Genomic DNA, 25,861 nt, shown 5'->3' on the forward strand with positions numbered 1-25,861 from the left:
GGATATGCTCCAGTGATCCCGGCTAACACAAACACTGGAGTTAGTTGTGTAAGTTACTGGGGGCTTAGATATGCCCCCGGTGTCTTGGAATTAGCTCTGTAGTGGCCTCTGCATTCATCAGGTCTGCAGCGGGGTCTTGAGTTAAGCAATGCAGACATATTGCTCAGTGTAGCAACGCTGCTTGCTCCAGGTCTGATTTATTCTGACTTTGGTCAGGGTTAGGAAGCTCCGTCACTTTTCACAGCCACTGGATGCACTCCTTGGCTGACCCTAAATTGATTTGGAGAGGGATGTTTACCTATTTCCCTGCCCTTGTGAAAGCCACACAGAGGAGTAATTTATTTCCTTTATACCCCCATAGCTGCCACAGGCCTGGCAGCAAGCTCTGCCCTGCTGTAATGAAGAAGTGACCTTGAGTGTAGACATCAACCTTGCTTCAGCTTGAAACCATAAGTATCAGGACATTCAGCATAAACATACCCTCACTAACTCACATTGCAGAATTACAAAAAAGCGCAGTGACCTACCCGGGAGTCAATTTATCATTTGCTCTGACAAGGGGGGATGAAGGTGGTTGAGGTGATAATAGCAACAGTCAGATCTTCCAGCTCCTGGAATCAAGACCGGGAAGTTACCGGGAAATGATTTGCAACGATGATACTCATTTTAGTGGAAGTTGGTGCCCTTTAATATCTGAATAAATGCTTACTAATGGCTGTAGAGACATTGTAATGCACAATGAAAGTGTATTGGCCTCTCCCATCAATCTACAAGGCTGAATGGATATAAAATCGGGCCCTTCCGGAGCTGAGGATTCATCCTTTGACCTCTCAACTTCCTGGCAGGAAGAGGAAAATAGATGAACACCCAAAGTGTTTTGAGAGAAGTTCATCTATTTCCTGATATAACAAAGTGAGACATTGGATGTTGTTGCCATAGCCTTTTGTCTTGACAAAGTGCAGACTTGTGCCTGCTGAACAAATGCACAGTGTGGGGCTGAACCGCACAGAGGAAGAGGTTAAGTTTCTCCTCTGACACGTACAGGCAGGGGCGTACCCACCCACCTTGGAGGTGTCTTTTCTGAGGTTCATATGATAAAAGTCTTAATGCTTAAATTTAGTGTGGCACACTGCTCAAACTTACCATAATTGATTGTGTGTGTGGTGAAGGGGATGATTTTTTATTCTTTGATTATGTCTACAGCTTGAGAAAACCGGACTGGCAGCTGAATTCATGCGAAACTTGATATAGAGAAACCGCTTGTAGTTCAATGCCATTCTTTCCCAGACATAATCTGTTGAATAGCTCCTGTGCGGTCGTGCTACGGTTCACAGTGCCCGTCTGTCATGATAGTTAGTTTCACTTGAGTGAATTGACTAGCCACGTAACTTTAATTCTCTTAACCACACATTGTTTCAAGGAAGGCTAAAAATGCATTTTTGGGCAACAACCACTGCCGTAATGATTAGAAAATTAAATGCAAATCACAATTGTCTTACTTTGGCATACAAATTCGGGACTTGAACAATTTTCAATCCTTAGAGAACAATATTTCTGAAGCTGACTTAGATCACTTACAGGTCCCTGAGTATACAGTCATAAATCTGCACAGAAATATTGAGCTGAAGGGTGCAGTAATATGAGAGATAAGCCACCGATAGACAGATACAAACACAAACGAATCTCTCTTCAGGCATACTTTTTTAGCCAAACAGAAAACATTACATCAACCAAACCAACACAAACACACAGGAATTATACCGTAAGTCTAGTATTATTGTGATCATGTGTATGTACTCTGACAAATCAAATCAAAAATGATGCAAAGTCAAACACAAGATGAAAGTGTATTTAATTTGACTGACAAAGATTCAAAGAGAAAGTGACAGACAATGAATACACAGGGTGAGTGAAAACAAGAGTGGAAAGTGGAGAGAGAAATTAGGAAAACAAATCAAAAATTCAACAAAAAAATACCTATTGCTCCCATTTTTGGTCAAGATTAGATTTATATGGTCGTGCTTAACAGCTTAAAAGATTTATGCTCATTTTAGCCTCTACTGTATTTCCAAATTATAAGGATCATTAATGCAACACTTAAATTGATTTATTAGTTTTATTAGTTGACAGATTCAGTTTCCCAGATCCCATAGCAAGCTTAGTTTTTGGACCTACATGTTTTTAAACCAAGTGTAAGGCTATGGAGTATTGTCCTGCAGAGTCTGGCGGAATTAGACATTCAAGAGAACACAGTACTATGTACAGGGACTTCATATGAGAAATGAATTGTTTGACAATAAACATTAAATCATAATCTTATTTTATGCACACATATAGTTATCACATATATTATAGGTACAGTTGCTTATGTAATCTTATAAAACAAAATGTCAGTTATTTATTTATTTTAACTCTGACATGCAGTTCAGGGGCATAATACATTTCTCTTTACACAGGAAAAAAAGGTAAAAACTGTACATGAACATAAGGCAGTACCATTAACTGAAACATATATATGTTTGTATATTTTAATTTATACAACAATAAATAAAAAGATAAAAGAACACATGGCTCGTATTGTAATACAACCAATGATTCCGCTCTGGTGGTAGCTTCGTCTAAGAATAACACGGCTGACATCATTCAGAGATCATTCAGGCCCCTCTGACATTACAGGCACTTGGTTTGACTGGAAGTATTTTCTCTGTCGACATGGAGTTTTTCTTTAACTGACATGGGTCTTAATGACAGCAGCTCTTATTCCCCTCTAATCTGTCTTATCTGTTGAAGCCTTGTGATAACTCTTAAGACCTGAAAACTACAGTCGAGCTTTAAAAAATCTTTGGTTTGACATCCTCATGTTTCTCTGCTACACATATTAGACATTTACAAATAGTACGGTTCACAATCAACATTGACCTTACACAACATGTATTAATATTTAATGTGCCTTACGTTTTCAATAAATATACTTTACATTGTTCATCATTGTGCATGGAATGCTGTTTGTTTTCCTTCCTGCGGCTTCTGATTAAAGTTCATGTTCTTGTTTTGTACATTCAGGAGAACTTGACAGTATGGTAATGTTATGTACCTCAGATGCTGTTTTCGAAATATAATCACATAATTGGGTACCGGTTGGTTGCAGAAACCTGGATTTATCATTTGTATTTTTCTAGGCTTAATCTTCCTCCTGCCACTGCATGTTTTTATAGTGTGTGTGTTTGTGTTTGTGTATTTTGCTGTCTGCATTAATATGGTTTCCCAGTTCCTCATGGGGCAGTGTCTTAACTTTTCATGAGCGAATCTCTGTCCATCTTGCTAACAAATCACCCCTGTTTCTTTGAACAGGAGTCATCCTGAGTGGATATGTATTCAGCCTTAAGGATCCACCTCTAATCCACTTTCCTTGATACAACAACGTTTCTTCACATTATTAGATTTTTTTCTACAGCCCTCTCAAGTCTGCTCCTGTGGATCTAACATCCATGTCATCCCCTGTCTGTTCTCACTCCAACAGCAGTCTCGTTTTCTCCTACTGTCTGCATGTGTGTGTCTCTCTCCTTCCCTCAGCTTGCTGCTTTGTTTTCTCTACACCCACAGCTTTGTCTGCTGCTTTGTACATTAGGCGTGCCGTAAGGCCATTAATGCGCTGATCCACCCCTTGCATTCCTGCTGCTCTGCTCTGACTGAGCAGGGAAAGAGTTTTGTATAAATCAATGCACAGGGTCCTCCTCCACCACAGCCGAGGTAAAAACTCTCTTTACTTTCAAGGTCATTTTGCATTACAGATGCTGTCACTGACAGCCAATGTATCTTTCACAGTGCCTTCATAAAATGGTGTTGACATCTTCAATGACACCCTTCCTCTCTGCTGTGGTGGAAAGGACCGGTGATTACAGATGGAGGTCCTGTTGACAGTAGCTGTCCTTTGTTGTTGGAAACATGTGGTTGAGGTCAGTACTCTGTTCTCAGGCTGCAACGCTGTGCACTGCAGCACATCACTGCAACAGACCTGTGTGCACCCTAGTTGTCTTTTCAAACATGTCTCTGTGAATCTGCTTAATCAGTCTTTGTCAGTTCAGGCTGTCCTTGGTGGTGGAGGTGTGTGTGGTGGTGGAGTCGTCGGGCAGGGAGCCCCGGCGGTCGGTTCGTGTCCGGCACTGCAGCAGGTTTTGCAGCTCTCTAGACATGCTGCTGGAGAAAGCTGTGTAAATCCATGGGTTGGTGCAGGAGTTCAGATTCCCCAGCAGCATCAGGATAGTGAAGGCCACTCCTGTGGAGGACACAAACACACACACACAAGACAATTGCATATGCAATCACAGAGACAATTGTAAAGCTGAAATCTCATACATGAATACTTGGGACAGATGATCACATTGTTCTCTTCTCGCTTATGAAAAAACAGAAACTACTATGATATACTATACTACCATTCAGTTTGAATACAAACCATTCATGAGTCTTGTTTCTCATTTTGTTTCCTTTAGGGATAGCTATAAATATCTCAGAGGGAACAAATCCTGTATACTTCCCTTTTCAGTTTCCTCACTGTGGGGTGGGGGGGACTCCAGTCATATGTACACTTGTATGTACATGGGAGTACCCTCTGTATATGCAAGTGAGATTCTGTGTGTGAGTGTGTGTTTGTGTGCGTGAAAACTCACGTGCCTCGCTCTGTGCGTCTGCTTATGATTTCAACAATGTGTGCTAGCTGCTGGCAAAGACCGTTGTTGATGAATTATCAACATCTGACTGTGTTGCAAAATCAGCAGGGGATACAAACAGGTTATTTACTGGCCTCTGATGTTTGTCTTTACCTTCGGATCAAAGGACACCCACACAGTCCATACTATCAGCAACAACTTAAGGCTACACTATCCACACTTGCTTCATCACTGGCTGCCAGTAAATACATCAACAGATGTTGTTTTTGTGTCCAAATGCACAGAGGCCTTAGACGTCATCCAGAGGTTTCTGTTTGTGGGTCAAAACAAACATTGTTTCTGACATTATGCTTCACTCACTGCTACATCCGAGCTGGAGTGTGCTGTCCTTGGAATAACAAGTGAGCATGTAGACTCACTAAGATGGACTACAGCATTGATCAGAGGTTGTTGTTATAAATCAGCTTTTGTTTTTGGCTGCTTTAAATGGATTGGGTTGCACATTAAGGCCAATTTAAATAGATAACAAGGACTAAGGAGGATCAATCCATCTTAGAAAAACATCTTAAGTGATTCATTGGTGATGGTTGGAACACAGATGCCTGTTTTTGTTGTTTGTTGAGAGTGAATTGTGTACATAAATAACAGTTGCCATTTTGCAACAAACACTCAGGCAGAAACATAAAATATGTTAGTGACTGACCATGTGCTGGAGGGTTGGGGTCCCAGGCCGCCCAAAGCTGGACGATGAAGAAAGGTGACCAGCAGATAGTATAGACCAGTACGATGACCAGGGTCATTCTCACAGTCTTAGACATGGCTTTGGTGATGCTTGGCGGTGGAGTGGCTGGAAGGGGTGGGGGTGCGTAGTCGAGGGAGCAGCGAGGTGATCCTGAGGTCAGCTCGTAGGGCGTGTACGATTCCTGGCAATCTGAGCCGGTCAATGTTTGCTGCCGTGTAGGCGATGTTGTTGTCACATGTTCACCACTGCTACTGTACTGGACAGTCGATGGTACATAGTCATAACACTCTCCTGCTTGGCTGCCATGGGTGTTATTGTGAGGGTTGTTATTGACACCCTCTAGGAGTTGACCTCCTCTGCCATCCCTGCACCCTCCTCCGGACGACCGTCTCCCCCTATCCCTGCCCCGCTCATCCTCCTTTTTAAAGCTGTGGAAGCGGAAGAAGATTTCTTTCTTCTTTAACTCAGCCATCACTATTCTCTCTGACTTTAGATAGATGTTATTGTGGATTTCTCTGAAGATTCTTATCTGAAAAAGAAATTATTTTTTCAAGAATTAGCACAGTTAAACATGGGTGAAACAAGACATATTACATTATTAAAAGACCTGAGGGCCCTGAGAATTAAGTTTTATTACAAGATTAAATTAAATCTTGTTTGCATTTCGGTTTGAACAGGGGCAGGAAATTGGAAACAATCAGCAATAAACCAAGACATTTTATACAATACCACCAGTCTTTCATTGAGTTAGCATCAGAAAAGCTGCAATAACATTTTATTGGAGATAAATTATTCTTAACACTCTTCTGAGAAACCGAAACAATATTTGGAAATCAAATAATAGATGACTCAAAGTTGTAAATATTCATAGTTATTTTTTTGTTCTTTAAAATACCTTTGACTTTAGCATTAACTACAAATCGCTGCTCTTCTGACCCCTTTTTCTGTTAAAATTAGCTATATAAGGGCAGGATATAGACTATAAACTTTCAGTATTACTTTCTTTTGCGGACACTACACCACACATCTGAAAAAGTGTCTAGAGGCCCCTCAATTTGAAATTCGATAATGAAAAAAGGTCACGGATTCTATGTTTGGCCGAGATCTGGTACATTCCACTTCCTGGCGGGAGGTTCTCAGAGTGAGCAGATTTTCTGAGCAGCCGTCTCAGCAGTGGTCCTTAACGTGCTGTGTTAATTAGGGGAAATAGCTGGACCCTGGAAATATCTTTCCCTAAATAGAACAGTGGGGCTGATGGGAGGCAGCCCAGAATGCCAGTCCACCATGGGATGCTACATAACACCAACCAAAGTCCCCCATGGGTAATCAAACAATGCCTGCGAAATGCGCCCTCCATGAAAGCAAAACAACATTTCATTCATGCCACACACTTCATTGTTGGACAGTGTTGCCCTCAGCTTGTTTCCATGTCATTGGTCTTAACGGGCGGTGCAGTTATTCAGAGGCTACTATTACCTGACAGATGGTAATAATGAAGGCAGGCAGGAGGAAGACCGATATGGTCATCCAGGTGATGTAGGCCTTCAGCCCCCACGACTCAGCAAAGTGACCCCAGCACTCAAACTCTCCTGCAGCCACTTCTGAGCGAGAGAAGATGAAAACCTGGCAGAGCAAAAAGAAGAGGGTGGTCAGCACACCCGCAGATATGAATGTCAGTTCCCTTTTCCATTAGCTGAACTGTAATGACCTCTGGGAGCTAAAATTAGACCGACATCTTGAGTTCTACTGTTGAAATCATGGTGTGAACGCCGGCTGAGGTCTCATTTCCTATTTCACAATGTGTCTGCACACTTGTTCATCCCTCCCTACCTGTGGTATGCTGAGGACCAGTGCCAAGCCCCAGGCCACCATGACAGGGGTGTTCCAGCGAGACATTGTGCCCCCTCTGTAGGCCTGCAAAGGGCAGCAGATGGCCTGGTGCCGGTCTACCGTCATGGCAACTATCATGTAAGAGGAAGCAAACATGCCCACAATCTGCAAGTACTTGATGGACCGGCAAAGAAAGTCAGGCCCCTGAAACTTCTCTGTGATGTCCCAAATGAGCTGGGGAAGAACCTGGGGATAGATTGAAAAAGATGCACTTGTTTAAGTACAATTTGCTCCTAGAATAGTAAAGCATTTTTTTCTTGTTTAATCTTTAGAAGGACAAGCCTGTTGACATGACCATTACTAACGACAAATTGATCCTACCAAGTATTGACTGTGTTGCCTGTCCTCTCTATCACAGACCTTTATTGTTTTCTCACCTTTTTTAGTTATCATTTGGGGACATATTGGTCAATTTTTCATGTCACCATAGAATAATATTTTGACAACTTTCACATGATGAATGCTTTCACAAACTGACTAGACCAGTGGTTCCCACACTTTTTTTTACAGGGACCCCTTTTATAGATATTTAAGTTAAATGTGTCTGAGGTGGCTCTGTTTCTTTACATATTTGCATTTCAACAAGCCCACCCCCCAGTTTCAAAACCACTGTAAGTGTAAGTTATGACTAAGCTCATACTTTAGGATGCTGTTATAGTAGCTAGTAACTCATGAACTGACCTGAAAGAAGGCCACCACCAGGTCAGCCACACACAGGTTGAACATGAACACGTGCATGGGTGCATTATATTTCCTCCTCCTCAGAAGCACCCACAGCACAAAGCTGTTCCCCAGAGTGGTAAGGGCCAACACAACACCGAGCACTGCTATCTCTGCCCGGGCCAGGCCTAAATCCCTCTGCTGGGGCTGAGGCAGTGTGTGCGGCGTTGTGGTGGAGCCATTGTCAGGAAAAATCCCGAAGTAGGACCCCCCGCTGTGAGAACTGTTGAGGGAGTTCAGTTCAGACACAAGCAGAGACGAGGAAGAGAAGTTGTTCCTTCCTGCTGCGAGCAGAGAGGAGAGGGCCAACCCATCCCAGTCCGTTTCCACACTGATACTTTCCATTCCTGGAAGCCAAAAAACAAAGTGTTAATGTGTGAAAGCAAATAATAGAGGTTGTTGTTTATGGGTAATTAATGATGCCATGAGCAAAATGGTCAACATGAGTCAAATGGGTGCATGGTCATAAGACCATATACGCTCGTAATATGAGCGGATACAGATTTTATCAACAAACAATTTACTTGTTCTGTATTATCACAATATTAATGTCATGCCTGACCTCTTAATCAAATTTCCTAGAGTTGCCCTAAAATGTGTCAGCTGAGAAATTGTTCCTGATCATATCACTGGAAAAAAGAAGCCAAACACTTGGGCCTTTTAGTAAAGAATACATGACTGAAGGCATGAGTTTTCGATCATTAAAATATTGTGGTACATCTGTTGCTTTTTAACATCGTAAACTAATAAAAATACCTTCTGTTATGCAGTTTAGAAATCTGACCGACCCAAAATAATGAAAGCCAGATACTGTAACAATCTGCCATGTGAATGTTGTTGTTTTTGGGACTGCCTCTAATTTTTTAATAAGTCTTCAGTGTGTCTGTATCTCTCAAAGATGCCTGTTCTGTTTGACGCAAGGCAAGAACGGTTTATTTTCTTTTTCATATTTTCTCAAGGTTGATTTGACAGCTTTTCCCTCTATCCCACTACTCTTGTTCCTTCACCTCTGCTTTCATAATTGCTCTCATCCCATGCTTACCCCAATACATTCCTGCTTTCCCATGTCCCCCCCCCCCACTTTCTCCTTCTTTCTGTCTTACATCCAGTCATTCTTTTCTCTTTCACCAATCTCTCTCAAGCTTAATAAACTCCATGTTTATTTTTCTTTGCTTATAAATAAATGGCTCAAAAGGACAGACAGTTGATAGGAATGATATGACAGTTTAAGAAATAGAGTCATGGGATGCTGGTGGATCTCTCTTGGTCAAATAAACTGCATGTAGATGAAAGTCTGGGAGGAAAAATGAAAGAAGATGAAAGGAGGGTGATGAAAGCAGTGTGGGGAAATAGCAGAAAAATAAGAAAACAGTGCAAAAAAGGCAACATAATAGAATTGTGAAAAGGGAATAACAAAAGGAAAGAGAAGGTGGTGAAATCCCTCTCAAGAGCGACACAAAGAGTGTGTTCATTAACATAGTTTATTATTTTTGACTAATATGCCAGGAGTGGTTAGGTAAATGTTTCACTGAATGTATGCTTGGAAATGTTCCATGTCGGAAAAAGTAGGACAACTATCTCAATAGTATTGTACAAATTGAGTATGACTAACAAGACTTAACAAGGTTGTTCTCACATCTCCAGTGGAGACCTAATGGCCAATTTGCTAGTAATAGCGTTCTCACTGCTGGGTGTGTGAGATAACACAGCTGAACATATTGTTGAGTGTTGCATGCTGTGTTTGCCAGAGGAATGTATTCAGATGAACGCATGACGAGCCATGCCAGCTGGACCTCTCCAACCAGCATGAAGGTAGAGCCGTGGATGAAAGACAATCTGAGTCGAAAAAAACGTTCTCTTAAATCCGACCACAGCTCTGAGTCTGTTTGAGTGAATCCCTGCTGACACAGTAGGCAACCACAACTTCCAAAAATATTTCAACCAAGTCTAAATCTGTATTGGTTAAGAGACCTTTTATTACTATGCTCAGTTATTGTCCCTGTCCAAAGGACATTTGCATTAAGGCTGCTAGTATTCTTTCTTGTTATTTATTATCTATCTTTTTTTAAATTAGGGGTAAAGACAACAAGGCTTTTTCATCAAGTTATCTTCTGGCCTCTTAGGACCTTAAGAGCCGTGGGCCCCTCTCTGTAATTACAGGATAATTCATGAGAGGATTCTTTGTGCTGCTGCAGTCCTTTATACCCCACTTTATAATCTTATTATGAAGCGTTTATTTACCCATGTGACTAATTTCTGATGGGAAATCCCTTTTCTAAGCATGCTCCTATGAAGATAAGGTGTAATGACTTAAGAACGGTGGAGACATTCATCCACAGCATTATAGTAATGCTACAATAAAATCCCAAATTGGTAGGCCTTTTAAATCAAGGGATATTAAATAATCATACCCGGTAGAAAGAATCCCTCTGTAATATTGCCATATTGCTAAAACTAAATAGCAAGAAAAAAAATATGCTTAAAGATCAAAAACAGTAAGATTGCATGTTATACATTTTAAGATTTGTTCGTGAAAATAATTGTTTGTATGATAGATGACCAAAACTATAATATAGCATTTTTCCTGAACAGATTGACAGTTATTGTTCATATCTTAGTGTTGAGAAATAAAATACAAAAATGCAATTAATTGCCTAATGTTATTTACATTGGAAATGTGCGCTTGAATGTGAACGTCAGTCACTACGTACGTATCTCACGTAAACGTCAATGTCGTCATGGCGGCGCCGCGCACGTCTAGGATAATAACTATTTTGCACAATTTGACTTTTAAAGTAAACTAATTAACAGCAAGAGGTAGGCAAACACGGACCCTAAACAACCTACAGCAGAGTACAGCTACAAATGAAATAACATATCCCATTATTTCTAACGGACTGGTGCAAAAGAAAAGTTAGCATTGGGTGTGCTAACTTTAGCAGGGACTGGCTGTCCCTGAGTGTTTCAACGTAATCTACAGATTGGTGAGTAAGTGTACATTTTGTAAATATTTCGAGTTTGAGGCTAGCTATATTTAATTGACCTGTGTATTGTAATTTTCTGAACTCCAGGGAAACATAACAACCAAACCCCTAAACTGGACTTACATTGAACTAAAACTAAACTATAAAATCATGTTTTTAATTTGCGTTGTGGTACATTTTTACAGTGTTCCCTCAACGTTTCATTTTCAGGTAACGTCATTGACGCACGCATCATCCTGTCACAACAACGATGCTACTGTATCCTAAGTAAAGGAACGTAGCATTAGCAGAGCTAACGACACATATGTTTATAGCGAGACGGAGCTCTATACTTTTAAAATGTTGACCGGATCTCTGAAATCAGCAGAGGGAGGAGTGTAGAAGCAGGTTTTGGCATTCGTTTTGGCACTTTATTCTGATGCTAATACTTTTCTACTTTTACTTGAGTATCATTTTGATTGCAGGACTTTACTTGTATCAGAGTATTCCTACACTCTGGTACTTTTACTTTTACTTAAGTACAAGATCTGAGTACTTCTTCCACCTCTGCACTGTAATATGGCAAACCATATTTAACTGTGGCCACTAGCCAGTGCTACTGCCGTTTTTACTCAGAGGTGTGGTGACTTCCTTGTTACAATATTTTGTAAATCCACAGATTTATTTCAGAAGTTAATTCAAAATTACCTGGATTCATTGTCAATATCTATTTGATATACAATGCTAATCAATAAGTAACTTGCATTACATAAGAATATTAGTGTTGTGCCATTAATTTCTGTGTTTGGTAGTAGTTTTATCTGCATGATAACGCAGTACCAAGGGCGTTACTGACCTCACTGCACGTCAAATACATTATGAATGTGTTCCTGTTTTCCTGAACTCCTGAAGGACACTCAATAGTTTCTTCAAATATGCTCATAATTTGCATGGATTGTGCATCCAAGAAATCAAGATGGATTTTCTTAAAATTTCTCAATTGCTCCACTACAGGAGACTCACATGTTGCTCAAAATTTCTTGCACGGATGTTTCTTGTCCCCAGAGAACAGTCCTTAAACTGAGGGTACACGCAAAGGGTAAATGTGTCTACGAAACTCTGATGGATGCAGTTCACTGTATTCCTTAAAATATCCTGTCTCTGAAAATTGATTCCACTTTGCTCTCACTTTAATAACAAAAGCACAGCACAGCTTTCCCATCTGTCTGAACGACTTAATGTAAAGCAAAAACTTATTTTGTCTCTCTGGGCTGGACATACTGTAGACAGTGCTTTTAGTAGTTAGTGCTCACTTCCTCTCTTTACTTCGAGGCTTTTACTTTGATTAATGATGGAGTCGTTTCCCTTCTTGTGTTTCTCTCCAGAGGCAAACTGGTGTGCAACCATCCGTTTCCATGTCCTCTCCATCCTAAACTGCTTTCCCCCCCACACAGCAATACACTGCCTCAAGGATGAAAGGAACAGGTAATTACAGTTCGCAAGAAAACATTATAGCTACCAAGCATTCACATCTTTCAACATCTCGCTCCTCTTTTCAGCTGTTCACACATGTTTTGGTCATTCCCTTCGACACACTACGTCATGTTGCAGCTATTTGTGTAGATCAGACATGATCTGTGTGTTTCAAAATCCTGTTAAACCATACTTAAGTTTGTTAAGTACCAAATGGCTAAAAGAGACATACTGTTATTTTGGATTGTGATATTCACTACGATATTATTTTGTTACTATTACTTATTTTGCCATTTTGTCGAAGTGACAAATATTCAACACAATCCAAGTTGAGAGGATTACTTTGTTGATTAATCTGATGCAGAATAAGCAAACAATATTTAGGATTTGTATGAATTGACTGCTTTCAGTCCATTTCAACAAATTTGAAAAAATAAGAATATGCTTTACACATTTACATTTCAAATATTTTCTTTTATCGTGAAACATTTACAAATGCAGACTGTACAATTCTGTGTCTTTGTTTTCTTCTTTTTTGGGCATTTTTTACACACCAAAACTTCATTTTCACTATTAATAACTGTTTCTACGATATGAAAATGAATCGGCAACTTGCATAATCAGCCACGATGAGAATCAGGTCTGCATTATTGTTTGGTGATAATGCACTTAAAGAAAACATATTGATTTCAAGTCTGCACTACTGACTATAATAGATGCAAACTTGATCTGTACTGTGAAGGTTTGCAAAACAATCATGTATCCGGGGATTGCTAATAGAGTTCCAAATTGAATGTGAAATAATAGAATACAGTTGATGTCTGAAAGGCTTTACAAACAACAAAGAAGCACGGTTTGCAAAATAGGTATTGTGATGTTAAGTGTAAGGGATTTCATTTATTCCACTGCTATGCCCTTTTTAAATTACATTACTCTTCCACACACATGTTTTTTCATTACAGACACTGACAGTGGAAATTCAACCGGTTTGGCAGATTTAAAGCTAATTAGCTATCATGAAATGGTGGTGGCCTCAGTAGCGAACAAACAGTGCTTAAGCTCTGGGTGTAATAATCCAAACACAATGAGAAAAGATCCTCCCCTTCCCCGCCTTGCTTCTGTGTGCATATCAGTCCCATGATCAGCTCCCTTTGACCAGGTTTGACCCAATCTGTCCTCATTAGCAGCATTCTTTCTGCTTTTGTCCTAACCATTCCACCGTCTTCTGTCATCAAAGATCAAAATCACAGAGGAAACTGTTTCGGACATGCTTATTATTTCTGTCTTATTTTATTTAACATCCTCATTAATAATCATTGGCAGCAGGAAAGAAGTTTAAAAAAGCCTGGCCCAATCTGCATCCAAGCTGACTGAAAATACACGTATGAATGAAGCAATCTCACACCATGTAATATACATTACTTAACCTTTAGTATTCTTGCTGCTTTTGTCAGTGTGCCATGAGACTTTTATTTACATATTGATCAATAGATTCTTACACAATATAGGTCGGAATGAGTCATGTGTTGCCACGCTGGGCAGTGCAGCTTTTCAGCTAAAGAATAATAAGGCAGATTAGTGTTGTCACGATACCAACATTTTTGTTTCGATACCGATACCAAGTCAAGAATTGCACTCTTGATACTTTTCGATACTTTTGTTAGACAAGGGGAAATCGTCTTAAATGTCATTGTTGTGCTTTATTTCAAACCTGGAAAAAAAAAAAAATCAGTCAAACAAACTACTTATAGTAGATGAACTACATTATTCAAAAGTTAACATTAACTCTGGAAAATAACACAGGAGAAATAAATGGAGCGCTCTCCTTTTCCCCTCTCTCCCTCTCCTGACAGTGTATCCGTCTCATTCAGCTCAATGATCCAGTAATGAGTGACCCGACAGTGAAGAATAAACATATTTATAACTAGTTTAGCTGGTTCCAGATGTAGATAAGATAGTGAAGTTTGTTAGGTCTTTAAGTTGAAGTACGTGTTTTGCTCCGCGCACAGGTCCCGTCACAACGGGCGGAGCTGCGTGTTCTCCGTCAGCAGATATGGCCACGCTTTCTTCTTATTTAAGCCCCACATATCTACATGAGATCCCCTTTGGTGTTCTCACATTCATATATATGACATCTGAATAGGTGATTCTATGACAGGTTGATTCGCTGTATACTGTATATTGAAGGATTATAATTTGTTGAGCCTCATACTCATTAATTCACAGCTCAGTATCCATGGTTTAATTCTCCCTTTCAGTGAGTGTCACTCAGGTTCTAGCCCCCTGACTTCAGACTGCAGCCCCTGTGAGCAAAAAAGTAAACACTGTTATTTTACTATCTTGCCCAAACAACCCATTAAATGTTAATCATGTGTGGCCACACCTCATTGCCCACACTGATACAGCCATTACCACCCACATTTCATCTGTGTGTGTTTGAGGTTTGTTTTCACAAACAGGGCCAGGACTTTATTTCAACAATACACTGGTTAGTGGTCAGAACTCTGCGCTGTTGAAGAAGTCCCCTTATCTGAGCTGATAAAGCCTGTTCATAAGACCACTGAGTGTTGTTCTAGTTGTGTATCATTAACCAGCACGCTGCCTACCAGTATGTGACCTAAACAATACATACGCCACCCAACTGATTCAGAGTATTCGCCCTGAAGAATGGAAACTGGGCCGCAGTCATACCACTTCCGCTAAAACAGGCCTGGATGTTTGAGACTTATTTGGTTAAATCTGTGCCACGCAAATAAATGATTCCCTGTCAGAGACCAGACTCAATTGACCAGGGAAATAGTAGAGATGATGATGATGATGATGATGATGATGATGATGCTTTTTCCTGATGTAGGACTATAATCAAGGAAGTAATTTTGTGCATATGGTAGATTGTGCCAAATTTAAAAAACATGGAAAGTGTATAATTATTGGAAAGATTCTTGTAGAGCACTTTGGTTGATACAAATTACTTCCTGCTCGGAATCACAAAAGAATATTCTGCCAAAGAGTGATCTGTGTATTTCACTGACATGTTGGTGAGATTCTTTAAGTACTTTTTATTATACAAGTGGAAACTGACAAGACAAACTGCTGCAGAGGCTTTCACTGAGAGTTAAAAGCTTAAAGCGAGACATTTCCATCCCTTCAATAATTATTTGTTCTGTTTACATATCAAGTCAGGCAATAAATTAACTTTAAAGGTGAGTACTTGTGTGTACCATAAACACACAGAGCACACTGACCACACATCTTCTTTGACTCATCTGAAGACCTTTTAGATTTTAAAATAAGGGCAGGACACACAAATGCACGAAGAAACGGACACACAAACACACACATAACAGACAATCACCCCAAGGTGATTATATATGCCTCCATCGCCTCTCACCTTGTTGTCAGTGCATGGTAGGCTTTCTCACGCGTTTCCTTTTTCTCTGTGTGCGTTTGCCTCTCGTCTCGATGACTGTGGGACAAAGCATTGAGCGCCTTCACTATTACAGTCCATTAACATTACATGAGAGAGTCAATCACATGAACAACCTGAAGGCTCCCTTGAGCTTTTTGTATCCATGGAAAAACTTGGAGGGACCACATGCATTTTCAATTAGGCTGTGCTGAAAAATACTTCCAATCAAGTACACCAGCCTGTGCTGTATATGTTAACATATATTACATATGTTGAAATCAGGGCTGACAGGCATAATTAATACATACTGGGCATATCATCACTTCATGTAACGCTCTAATGTATAAAGTGTCAATCTTTTTTTTTCAAATGAACCTAATGGGATATTCAATCATTTTAAATAAGCAGGTGACTTCACTCAGAAAATGTGTATGTTAAAATCATACATCAAGCTCACTACCATGGAAGGAAGTAGCTTTTGGGAATTTTGGAACTACTACATGATATATATATCATAATTATAATTAAGTCAGGTGTCCAAAACAGGTGTATTTTGATGGCACTGTTTCTTAAGATGATTCCTCTTTCCGTGTTATTATTTATTAGATGAAATATGTTTTTGAGATTTCTTTTTCATTAAGTAAAAAAAAGCCCTACCATTGTTATGTTAAAGGTATACATGTTATAGTAATCAGAAGATAAATGATTTGTGATATACGTCATACTCACGCAGACATCAGATACTGTTGATGTACAAAGGGATGACCTAAATTAATCAGTAAACAAAACTATTTGCTCAGAAAGTGTTCAAGTTTAAGTTCCTACAAACCCTTTGGCTGTGACATGTTTTCAGGGACTAGAGGAGAATTATTTGAGGATTTTAATAAAGTATTTTTTTTTACTGAAAATAGAATAAAAATCACTTACATTATTCAATCAAACAATCAACAACGAGTACATTTAAAGCACTTACTTATGATCCACTTGATTGCTGCAGCTGTGTGTCAAAAAGCGGTCCAAATTTCAACCAAAACATTCACATCCTCAGTGCTGTCAATCCCAGTCCCTCCGCTCAGCGTGGTATCAGCCGGCTCCCGAATGAATGTTTCTCTTTTTATTTTCCGCCAGTGTGACAAACAAGTTTAACAATATGGTTGTGAGCCCTTGTGGCTCTTTTGTCCTTTCTCTGTTAGACTTCACAAGTATATGTCAAATTAATCCATTTGATAGCCATGCGTGTCCCGGCTCTGTGTGCGTCACGTTATGCTCGTGCAATGTGCTGTGCCTCCAGCAGCACCAGCAGAAATGAATCTGAGCTCCGTCTGCTCCTACCTCCCCCTCCCTCCCCTACTATCCCCTCCTCCTGGGTCAACCAGCCTGTCCTTTAGGACTGAGGGTGGAGCGTGGAGCCAGGAGTGGAGGGAGTGTGTGATTCATACCTATGAAGTGTATGAGAGAGAGAGAGAGAGAGAGTGTGTGTGAAGACGACAGAGAAAAAGAGACAGAGAGAGGGAGAGAGAGAGAGTGTGTGTGTGAAGAAGACAGAGAAAAAGAGACAGAGAGAGGTGGACAAGAGCATTGGGTTTATCTGCATGTGAACGTGATGCGTGTGTGTGCATGTTTGTGTGCAAGCTTGTTTTGAAGTTAATGTTTGTGTGTGGGTGACAGTGAAGCACCACCTCTCTTAATGATTTATGCCTGATGTGGATCATTGATACACTCCACTCATGTTTTTATTCAAAGCTCTCCCCTGTTTTGCGCTCACTTGCCCTCCATCTCCTTTGTTGATGGTGGACAAGGGCCGGCACACTTCCACCTTCCCTGGAATGCCGATTGGCTGAGTCAGCCGGGCCAGCTGCGGGTCACGCCCTTGATGCACAAACAGAGCAGTGAAGGTTAGAGCAAAGATAAAAAAATTCTGTCTTTAAGGTTTAGTGTCAAGGCTGTCACAGAGACGTGATGTTAAGAAAACGCGTTTAGCTTGAAGGACACTCAGGTGAACTCACAGACCATTTTTATGCACAAACATACACACTAAATCTATACAGTTAAATGTTAGTGATGGACACACATTTATTTTTGACAAGTTAATTGCAGCTTCCTCTTACCTATCCCTATTTCCTTGAAATATTTATTCATTGTCATTCAGCGGCAGCTGCTCTCACTCAAAAAGCATGCTACACCCATGGGGCACTCTGTGGGGCTAGCCCATTGATCCTTAGCCAGCAGAGATTGGATTCTCCCATGAAGTCAGAAAACCTGGTGGTCTTCTTCCAGCAGGGCCGTCAAGTTCACATCAGGTCTCCCTCAGTGGAAACACTCTGTCCTGTCGCTGAAGAGGTTGGGCCGTAAGCTCCCTGAGAATCACTCTAATATGATTATCCGGGCTCTGCTGGCCTTACAGGACGTTTTGTCACAAAGCATTAATGCTGCAAGACAACTCCAAAACCCAGTTAGTTTCTTTAAAAAGAACACATGAGCCAGAGAAGGCATTATCTGGAAGAAAACATCTAGTTGAATGTGTGACAGAGAGATAATGAATAGTTTTAAGCTCATGAAAATAACCTTGTTGAGATTCTGTATGAAGTATTTTATCTGGGAACACATCAGCCCACATTAGGATCTTATCTTTTAGGTAGAGCATCTATAGCACATCATGATCTGTCGCAGAGCAGCACTAAAGTTTAAAAAAAGGCTGAGAGACCTTAAAATATCTTAATCTATGACAGCCTTTTCCTCAGAGATATCTGACTGGGCATTCTCCCACATGTTAAGGCTCATGTCCAGCTTCTAATATTGTGCCAGCAATACAGATGACAGCTGTTTTCCTCTGAGAGGGCTGCTCTTTTGCAAATACCTTTGAATGACTCACTTCAGAGCCATCTTTATTCAAACAGAAGTGTCGACGATTATTACAAAAATCTTGCTTGTGGGTTGTGTGAATTTGCCGGATGTTCAATCAGGGGCCTTACTCCGCAGAGAAGAGAGAAAAATGGAGGCAGTCCCAGAAAACTCTGAACCGAGTCCAGAAACAGTCACTCAATCCAGTTCACTTTTCTGTTCAAAGTGTCTTATCTCCGAGTCTGTCAGAGACCACAAACATGGCTGCCATAAACCTAAGAGAAATGAAGCTTGACTAAATGTTCAATCAAAGGGATAAAAAGTCCAAAAAAAGCTATTTATTTTCCTCCTTTTGGACAGCCTGAATTAGACCATGGCTTATGTTGAATCGTGCATAGAGCACAGAACAACACCTGGCCTGATAAAGTTGGCTCTTAAAAGTTAAGGAACATCTGAAAGTATCATTAACTGTCAGCCGCCCCATGAATAACAGAGACAGAAGAAGAATTTGGGATTCACCTTGTGTGATTCCATAATAACCAGGGCAATTTACTGCGAGAGATTACTCTGCCAATAAAGGACAGTTTTATTTGTATCAAAGGCCCTATTCCTGGCTTATTCTTTGAGCTATTTTCCATTAGATGCTACAAGCATGAATCCCCTTTGCGGACCTGTCACTATGAAGTACACATTCCAGCTTAAGTTTGAGCATGGACTTAACTGCTCTTATGCAAAGCTATGTGGAAAACGTAACATATTTTATCTGAGAAACTGTCTATAGATAAATAAAACTTGATTAATAGAATTGCTTTGGCTAGATCTTTCATAGTTTTATTTGAAGTTTTAACTATCTACTTTCCTCCTTCCCTGCCTCCAGCACAGTCAATAAAAGTGAAAGGAATTTTGATTGTTGTGTCCGCACCATTGAAAATAATTCAAGCAACCATGAAAGCTGTTCTCTGTGTTGTGACACATTGCTGTTGAAGACACTTTTCAATGCTGTGAGCTTTGTAAATAAATTCCTGTCCTATCCATTATATTGTGCTGGCAACAGCAATCTATAGAGATGAATAGTTTACACATAGACATATAAAATGAAACTATTTCAAAAGAGAGATAAGTGAAAAACATGTTTCTTTGTAATTGATGTGAACTCATCTTTGTGTTGTAGTTGCAGTGAATAGAGGAAATCCACTGACACACACCAAACTCTGTTCTTCAGGAGTGGGATAAAGCCTTTTGCCATGAGCTAATCAAAGGTTTTGCATGATACTAAACTCCTTTTTAAGAAGAAGCTACAGCTGAGAGATTGGAAGAATAATTACAATTTTATTCATGAAGCACTTTGGCAGGGAGCAATGCTGTTGTTGGGATAAAGTTTGTCGTCTACAAAAGCGCACAATGTAGTCTGTACAGTGCTCTGTAAACAACTGCGGTTTGAAAGCGCAGACATTATGGAAGTGTGTTCACTTGATATTCATTTCAAAAGACAGGTCATGCATGATGTAATCAGAGCATTAAACGGCAAGGGTGGTGAATTAATTCATCACATCAAGCTCTGCATATGGTCACGGTATGATAGCCATAGGCACTTTTCATAGAGGCGCACAGCTATTATCTCCATGTGCTTTGTCATTCTGATAGCCGGAGAAGACAAAGACGGAGAAGCTGAATGGCAGACCAGTGACTCTCACTGCCAAGTTGAATGTGAATGGAAGCTTGCGAAGATAGATCAGATCCACTGTCCTGCTCGGGTAAAATTGGATCACTTGTAGTGTTGATTTAATACAAGAAAGGAAATGTATGAACACAATTCACATCTTTGGCAGATTGAATAGTTGGGTGCATCTATGTATTGAAGCTACATGTGTGCATGTGGAATTTCATGCTGTGAGCCAATCAAAAGGATCTGCCCGGATCCAGACGTTTAAAATAGATTAATGAATATTTTCTTTATAAACCCAGCCTATTTCTGATCCTTTGTTTATTTGCTCAGGGCAGGCCATCTGTCTAATACACTCTCCTTTAAAAAAACAATCCAACTGTTTCTTCAACACAGACTATTGTGGACACATTTTCACTGAACTGAAGAGTAGCTGCTCTTAGTTGAAAACTGCCTTTCAACTTCAATATATTCTACTTGTGAAGAGAGACTGTTTACAATCCTGTTGAACTTTCCTGTCACACAAATTCCACACGGACTCCCCTCTCTCCTCATACGTTATAAAATATTATCCCAGACAACTTGGGAAAATAACAAAGATATGCTTTTTCTTCAGGCTGTTGATTTTGTTTATTTCAGAGCCAATCAGCGACTAAAGATGGTTGAATTGCTTTACCGTTTCGAGTGCTGTTGTACCATGTTGGGGGAAATGAAATGAATAGACACTGAAAGCATTTTAAATATTTTGGACCCAAATCAGTAGGATTTAGGAAAACCTGGATGGGGATATTTCTCATTTTAAAGCAATTGTACACAAACAATATTTACAGTATGTGTGCCACCCCGGGGTCCTGAGAACTGACCTTTCCTGCCGAAGGGTCTGGGGTAAATATGTATTTTCTGCAGGGTCGTTTTAACTGGAGAAACTTAAACCTGTTTTTTTCCTCTTTCTCATCTGTTTGTTCTCCTCTTTGTGGCCCCTCACTTGGTCTTTTTTCTCTGCTCAATCTGTACCAACTGCATTACTGCTAGATGGCAATGATGGATTTTCTGTGTGCACAGCAAACATACAAAAGGCTCAGATAAGGGCTGGATAAATAACAAAGCAAATATATTGACAAAAAATAGGAGAACACAGGAAAAGAGCCGGCTATGAAAACGCACAAAAGAGAGTAAAGGAATAAAAAATAGCAAGCTTTGAAAAACAAGAAGTTTAAAAACAGTGAGGGGAAAAATGTTTTCATAGTTTCACACAGCATGAAGATGCTTTAGAAATATTTTGTTTTGATCCAATAATTAGAGTTGTGTTTAAGGATTTGACAGTTGAATCATCAAGGGGATCAGGGGAGGCTGCAACAAAAACAAACTTTGAAAGCTCTCTGCCCCTGGAGTATTTTCCCCTCTGCACACATTATCTGTCCATCCATCCTCCCCTATATCCTGCATCTCCTTTGTGGGGAACAAAGTGGTTGGAAACAGGAAAAACAGGATAGTCTGTTAATTCAAGCGTAAAAGATGGACAGACGGCAATGGAATTGTACATATCTGCATCCTGGAACACCATGAGGAGAAACAATTTGAGGGATTAAGTGGAAAGGAAGAGAGGACGGTAAATTAGAGAAGGAGGAGGAGGAGGAGGGGAGCTGTTCGTGTTTAGTGAAGAAAACGCAAGAAATTGGACCGTCAGTGACGTCACAGTGGAATAAAATGCACGGTTCAGGAGCGTTGTTAAACCCGTGGAGCCCTGAACGTAATAGTCCCGAGAAAACAGACTGTAAACACAACGTGATGGTTGTGGGAGGAAGTGTGGTGGTGTGTGTGTACGTAGAGCGTGTACATGAGTAAGCTGTGCAGTGCAGAGCATTTTTCCATACAGATGGAAGTTTGTTTAGAGTAGCGTGAGTGTGAAAAGTGAGTATGCAGATGGAGATGGAGGTGAATAGCACTCTGTGCGCTTTGGGGTTCTCTGGGATAAACTGGCAGTCTGAATGTGTTTTTGCCCTCTGCTTCTCAATGTCAGCCAAGATGTGGACTCAACCTGCTGTGTGTGTGTGTGTGTGTGTGTGTGTGTGTGTGTGTGTGTGTGTGTGTGTTTCAGTTACCATATTGCATCTGATGTGCATTACCAATCCATATGCAAATCTATTAATCCAGTTTGACCTTTGTCTCTGTATGTATGGCAGCCTGTAATTTGGTCATTGTGCGGCCACAATGTTTATTATGTTTATGTTTCATGTCATGCTTTAAGTTTATGCAAACAACCGAGTTTGCGTTTCATTGTATTTGTAGTTTATTGTTTTAAGGACTGGTTCGACACTTTGGGAAAGAGGCTCATCCACTTCCTAGCAGAGAGTTGGTTAAGTGTGTTGATACCGCTCTAAAATGTGTCTGTGAAATAAAATTGTACAGTCAGCAGCTGGTGGGTTAGCATACAGAGTGAACACAGGGAGGAACAGCAAGTCTTGTCCAAGAGTAACAAATTCTACCTCCCAGCACCTCTTAGCCTCACTGAAATTAACACGTTATGTTTTGTTTATTCAATCTGTACAAAAAAAACGTGTAAACATAACAATTCACAGTTTTACAAGATGTTTATGTGCCAGACTGTTTTTGTTGCCTGGCAATTGCGCAGAGGCAAGAAACTTAACCCAAAAATTGATTTTTTTACACTTTGGCTTTTGTACGTTTTGGACAAACATGATATTACATTTTAATTAGTGAGTGTTAGATGTGCTGATAGGTGGATCTTTGATTTGTTTGTACAGCATCAGTCCAGGCCTCTATTTTCTCTCTTTATGCTAAGCTGAGGTGGCTGGCTGCTGACAGTAGCTTCTTTTTCAATGGACAGTAGAGTGGTATCAGCTAACCCTATACAACAGAGTGAATAAGGGTATTTCTAGAAATGTCAAACTGGAGTTTTATTTGAATTGAATAAATTATACGTATCCAGTGCCATATTTAATCTGTTTTCTATATGCTTTGGATATTTGTGGTTTTTGCTTTGTATATACAGTGCAGTATATTGTGTTGCCCAATATGAGGGCTCGGTCTCGCGGCATCTTTTTGAAATACCTTTAAGTTGATAATGTACTTACGTGATCCATATGCTTCTATGTCTTTGTCTGTATTACCAAGAGCACAGCAAAGCTGGCGTCAGGTGGTTTTCCAGCCGAGGAGTAATAGTTAGCTTCTGCTGCTCTAGGCAAAATATAATCAAGCTGCCATGTGTGGCCAGGAGTGTGCCCTGCACTTGATGGATGCAGGCGAAATGGAGGGTATATACACAATGCACAGTGAGCGGGAGGAGTAAAAGGAGCCCATTAGCTCAATTTTGCTGTGAGGCCGCCTAAAGCAGATCACTTTGGCAATGTGTACGTTCATGTCTTGAGGCAGTACAGATTTTTAACAATCAGAAACAGTGGTTTGTAAGGGGAAGAATACCAAGTCCAGATCACCATCAGATGAGCTTTGGCTTTTTGTTTGGACAGATCTCGTTGAATCCTGGAACATAGGTTAGGACTGAGTAGGACAATGTTACACAAACTAAAAGAGATGGATGAAGGGTTTTGGAAAGAGAAACACTGACAAAAGATGTATATCAATTCCACACAGTGAGACAAAGAGGAAACCTTCTACTCAAGTGCTATAGCAACTAAAAGCAACATAAAACAATCCAGTTTGGAAATCATCTTACTTAACCTGGACTGAAGTGGGAAGATGGATGGTTGCCCAAATGTGGAGAAACACATGTATACACACACACTCATGCCCCTTATAGTGTTGTGCTTTCTGTCAAAATGAGCATTTGTTTATGTCCTCCCAAAAAGCCAGCTGCCCTGTGGAAAAAGAGCACTTTAAATCCTTTGTGTGTGTTTGCATGTACAGTACATGCATGTTTCCACATACCCACTTATCATGCGCCGTTCTGTGTGCACGAGAGTGCTGACGTCATAGCCGATAATTATGATGGTGTTTATTTATCTGCCGAGGTGGAAAAAGGTAGACAGCGGTTGAATGAGTGCAGTGTCGGGTGCTGCGGAGATCGGAGCGCGAGCCAGGAAGAGTGAGGGTGCGAGGGAGAGGGCGAGCGGGGAAGAGGGGTGAATAGTTTTCTGTGTGAGGAAAGAGAGAAAAGAGAGAGCCTCTTGTGGTATGTTTACATGTCAATGTGGTTCCTCGTCTGATTGATCGTATCTCTGTGCGTATGTGTCACCGAGTGGGTTTCCACATTGAAACACTGGGCTTCCCCATGCTATACTTTAAGAGGGACCATTATGTCCATTATGTGTTATGCAATGATCTATTGCAGCATGTAATTTAATTTAGTAAATCTTTGGACATGGTAAGTAATGTCTGGCTTAAGCTAAGAGGTGGAGTGTATTAAAAGGCTTACTACTGGTTATTCCACCATTGTGATATATCATAGTGTGAACATACCAACCCCTTCCATCTGGCAGTGTAAATGCAAGCTTGGCTATGCGGCTTTGGATTGAGGAAGGTGACTTTAATAAGAGAATTAACTAACTGTGATATGCCTGATGGAAATTAGCGGTAAGCCTTAGTAACAACTTCACAAATAATCTGTATACATCCAGAGAAAAAAATAGTAGGTTTTTCTGAAGTGGAGTCTCAAATACAATGCAGTTGTCAACTATAATCAATCTATTTAATGAGACAAATGTGTTGATACCAGGGTGTTATCAGGAAATGACCCATCACCAGCACACACGCTCTGCTCTGCTTTGAAGCACGGTTCATATAATGTGGGAACAATTGAGCTGTGAGTGCAGAGCTGAGTGTTTCCTGAGTTCAGAGCCACTAAGGAGCTGGTTAAATCAGGTTGGTTGTCATTATTCAACAAACAAAGAGGGAGAGGAATTGGGGGGAGGGGGGGATTGTTGCGCTGATGGAAGTATGGAAAGGAGGGAAGAGCCAAACAGAACACAGGCCGAGTAGGAAGGGAGTCATTGGTTTGTTTTGCGCCTTAAGGAGGAATCTGTTTGGTTATGTATTGGAACACATCTGACATCATAATAGGATGCAGGAATTGTAGTAAAAGTAATGAAGTTGATTCAAAAGGAGGCAGGCGGACATTCACAAGCTGACATACACAAACAAACAAGCGTGGATAAAAGAGGGAAGTGGGTGTTCCTCTCCTGTTACACTGACACACCCAATGAAACATTGAGTGTGTCAGTCACCGCAGTGTTTGTGAGGTGTCAGGTTGACCTCGATCAGGAAGGGGGGGGAGTTTTGCATGGGTTTACGTGAAGTCATGTGAATGCATGCCTAGCAGTTTCTGTTGGTTTAATGAAGCTTCTCTCTGTAAAATGAGTCTAAACACCTGATCAGATGCAGAGTGTCAGTCTAACGGAGGGTGCTAATCTGATACAGTAACTTTGTTAGACCATGTCTAGGCGCACATGTATGGTCAGTTTGTGTGTGATTATCATGTTCAACGTTACCCACATAAGATACGAATAAGGTTAA

At 40.5% G+C, this 25,861-nt stretch overlaps 1 protein-coding gene across 1 annotated transcript; it reads right to left on the reverse strand.

Moving 5' to 3' along the window:
• Window positions 1-1,835: 1,835 nt before the first annotated feature.
• LOC134866692 (vasopressin V2 receptor-like) lies at window positions 1,836-17,182 on the reverse strand. The gene is made up of 7 exons (XM_063886939.1): window positions 16,841-17,182; window positions 15,850-15,924; window positions 7,984-8,369; window positions 7,243-7,488; window positions 6,889-7,035; window positions 5,374-5,941; window positions 1,836-4,276 (listed from the first exon to the last, which is right to left on the reverse strand). The coding sequence occupies exons 3-7, from the start codon at window positions 8,365-8,367 to the stop codon at window positions 4,077-4,079; spliced, it is 1,545 nt and encodes a 514-aa protein (XP_063743009.1). The 5' UTR covers window positions 8,368-8,369; window positions 15,850-15,924; window positions 16,841-17,182; the 3' UTR covers window positions 1,836-4,076.
• Between the last annotated feature and the right edge of the window lie 8,679 nt (window positions 17,183-25,861).

Source organism: Eleginops maclovinus, chromosome 1, assembly GCF_036324505.1.
Source record: "Eleginops maclovinus isolate JMC-PN-2008 ecotype Puerto Natales chromosome 1, JC_Emac_rtc_rv5, whole genome shotgun sequence".
In the NCBI taxonomy this organism is placed as follows: Eukaryota; Metazoa; Chordata; class Actinopteri; order Perciformes; family Eleginopidae; genus Eleginops; species Eleginops maclovinus.

What these genes read in the sequence shown, in the direction of transcription:
- LOC134866692 (XM_063886939.1), bottom strand. Translation starts at nt 8,367, where the DNA reads ATGGAAAGTATCAGTGTGGAAACGGACTGGGATGGGTTGGCCCTCTCC. An exon ending in TGGTGGTGGCCTTCTTTCAG is followed by an intron (nt 7,489 to 7,983) that starts GTCAGTTCATGA and finishes ATCTATCCCCAG; the next exon opens with GTTCTTCCCCAGCTCATTTG. An exon ending in TCATTATTACCATCTGTCAG is followed by an intron (nt 5,942 to 6,888) that starts GTAATAGTAGCC and finishes TTTCTTTTTCAG; the next exon opens with ATAAGAATCTTCAGAGAAAT.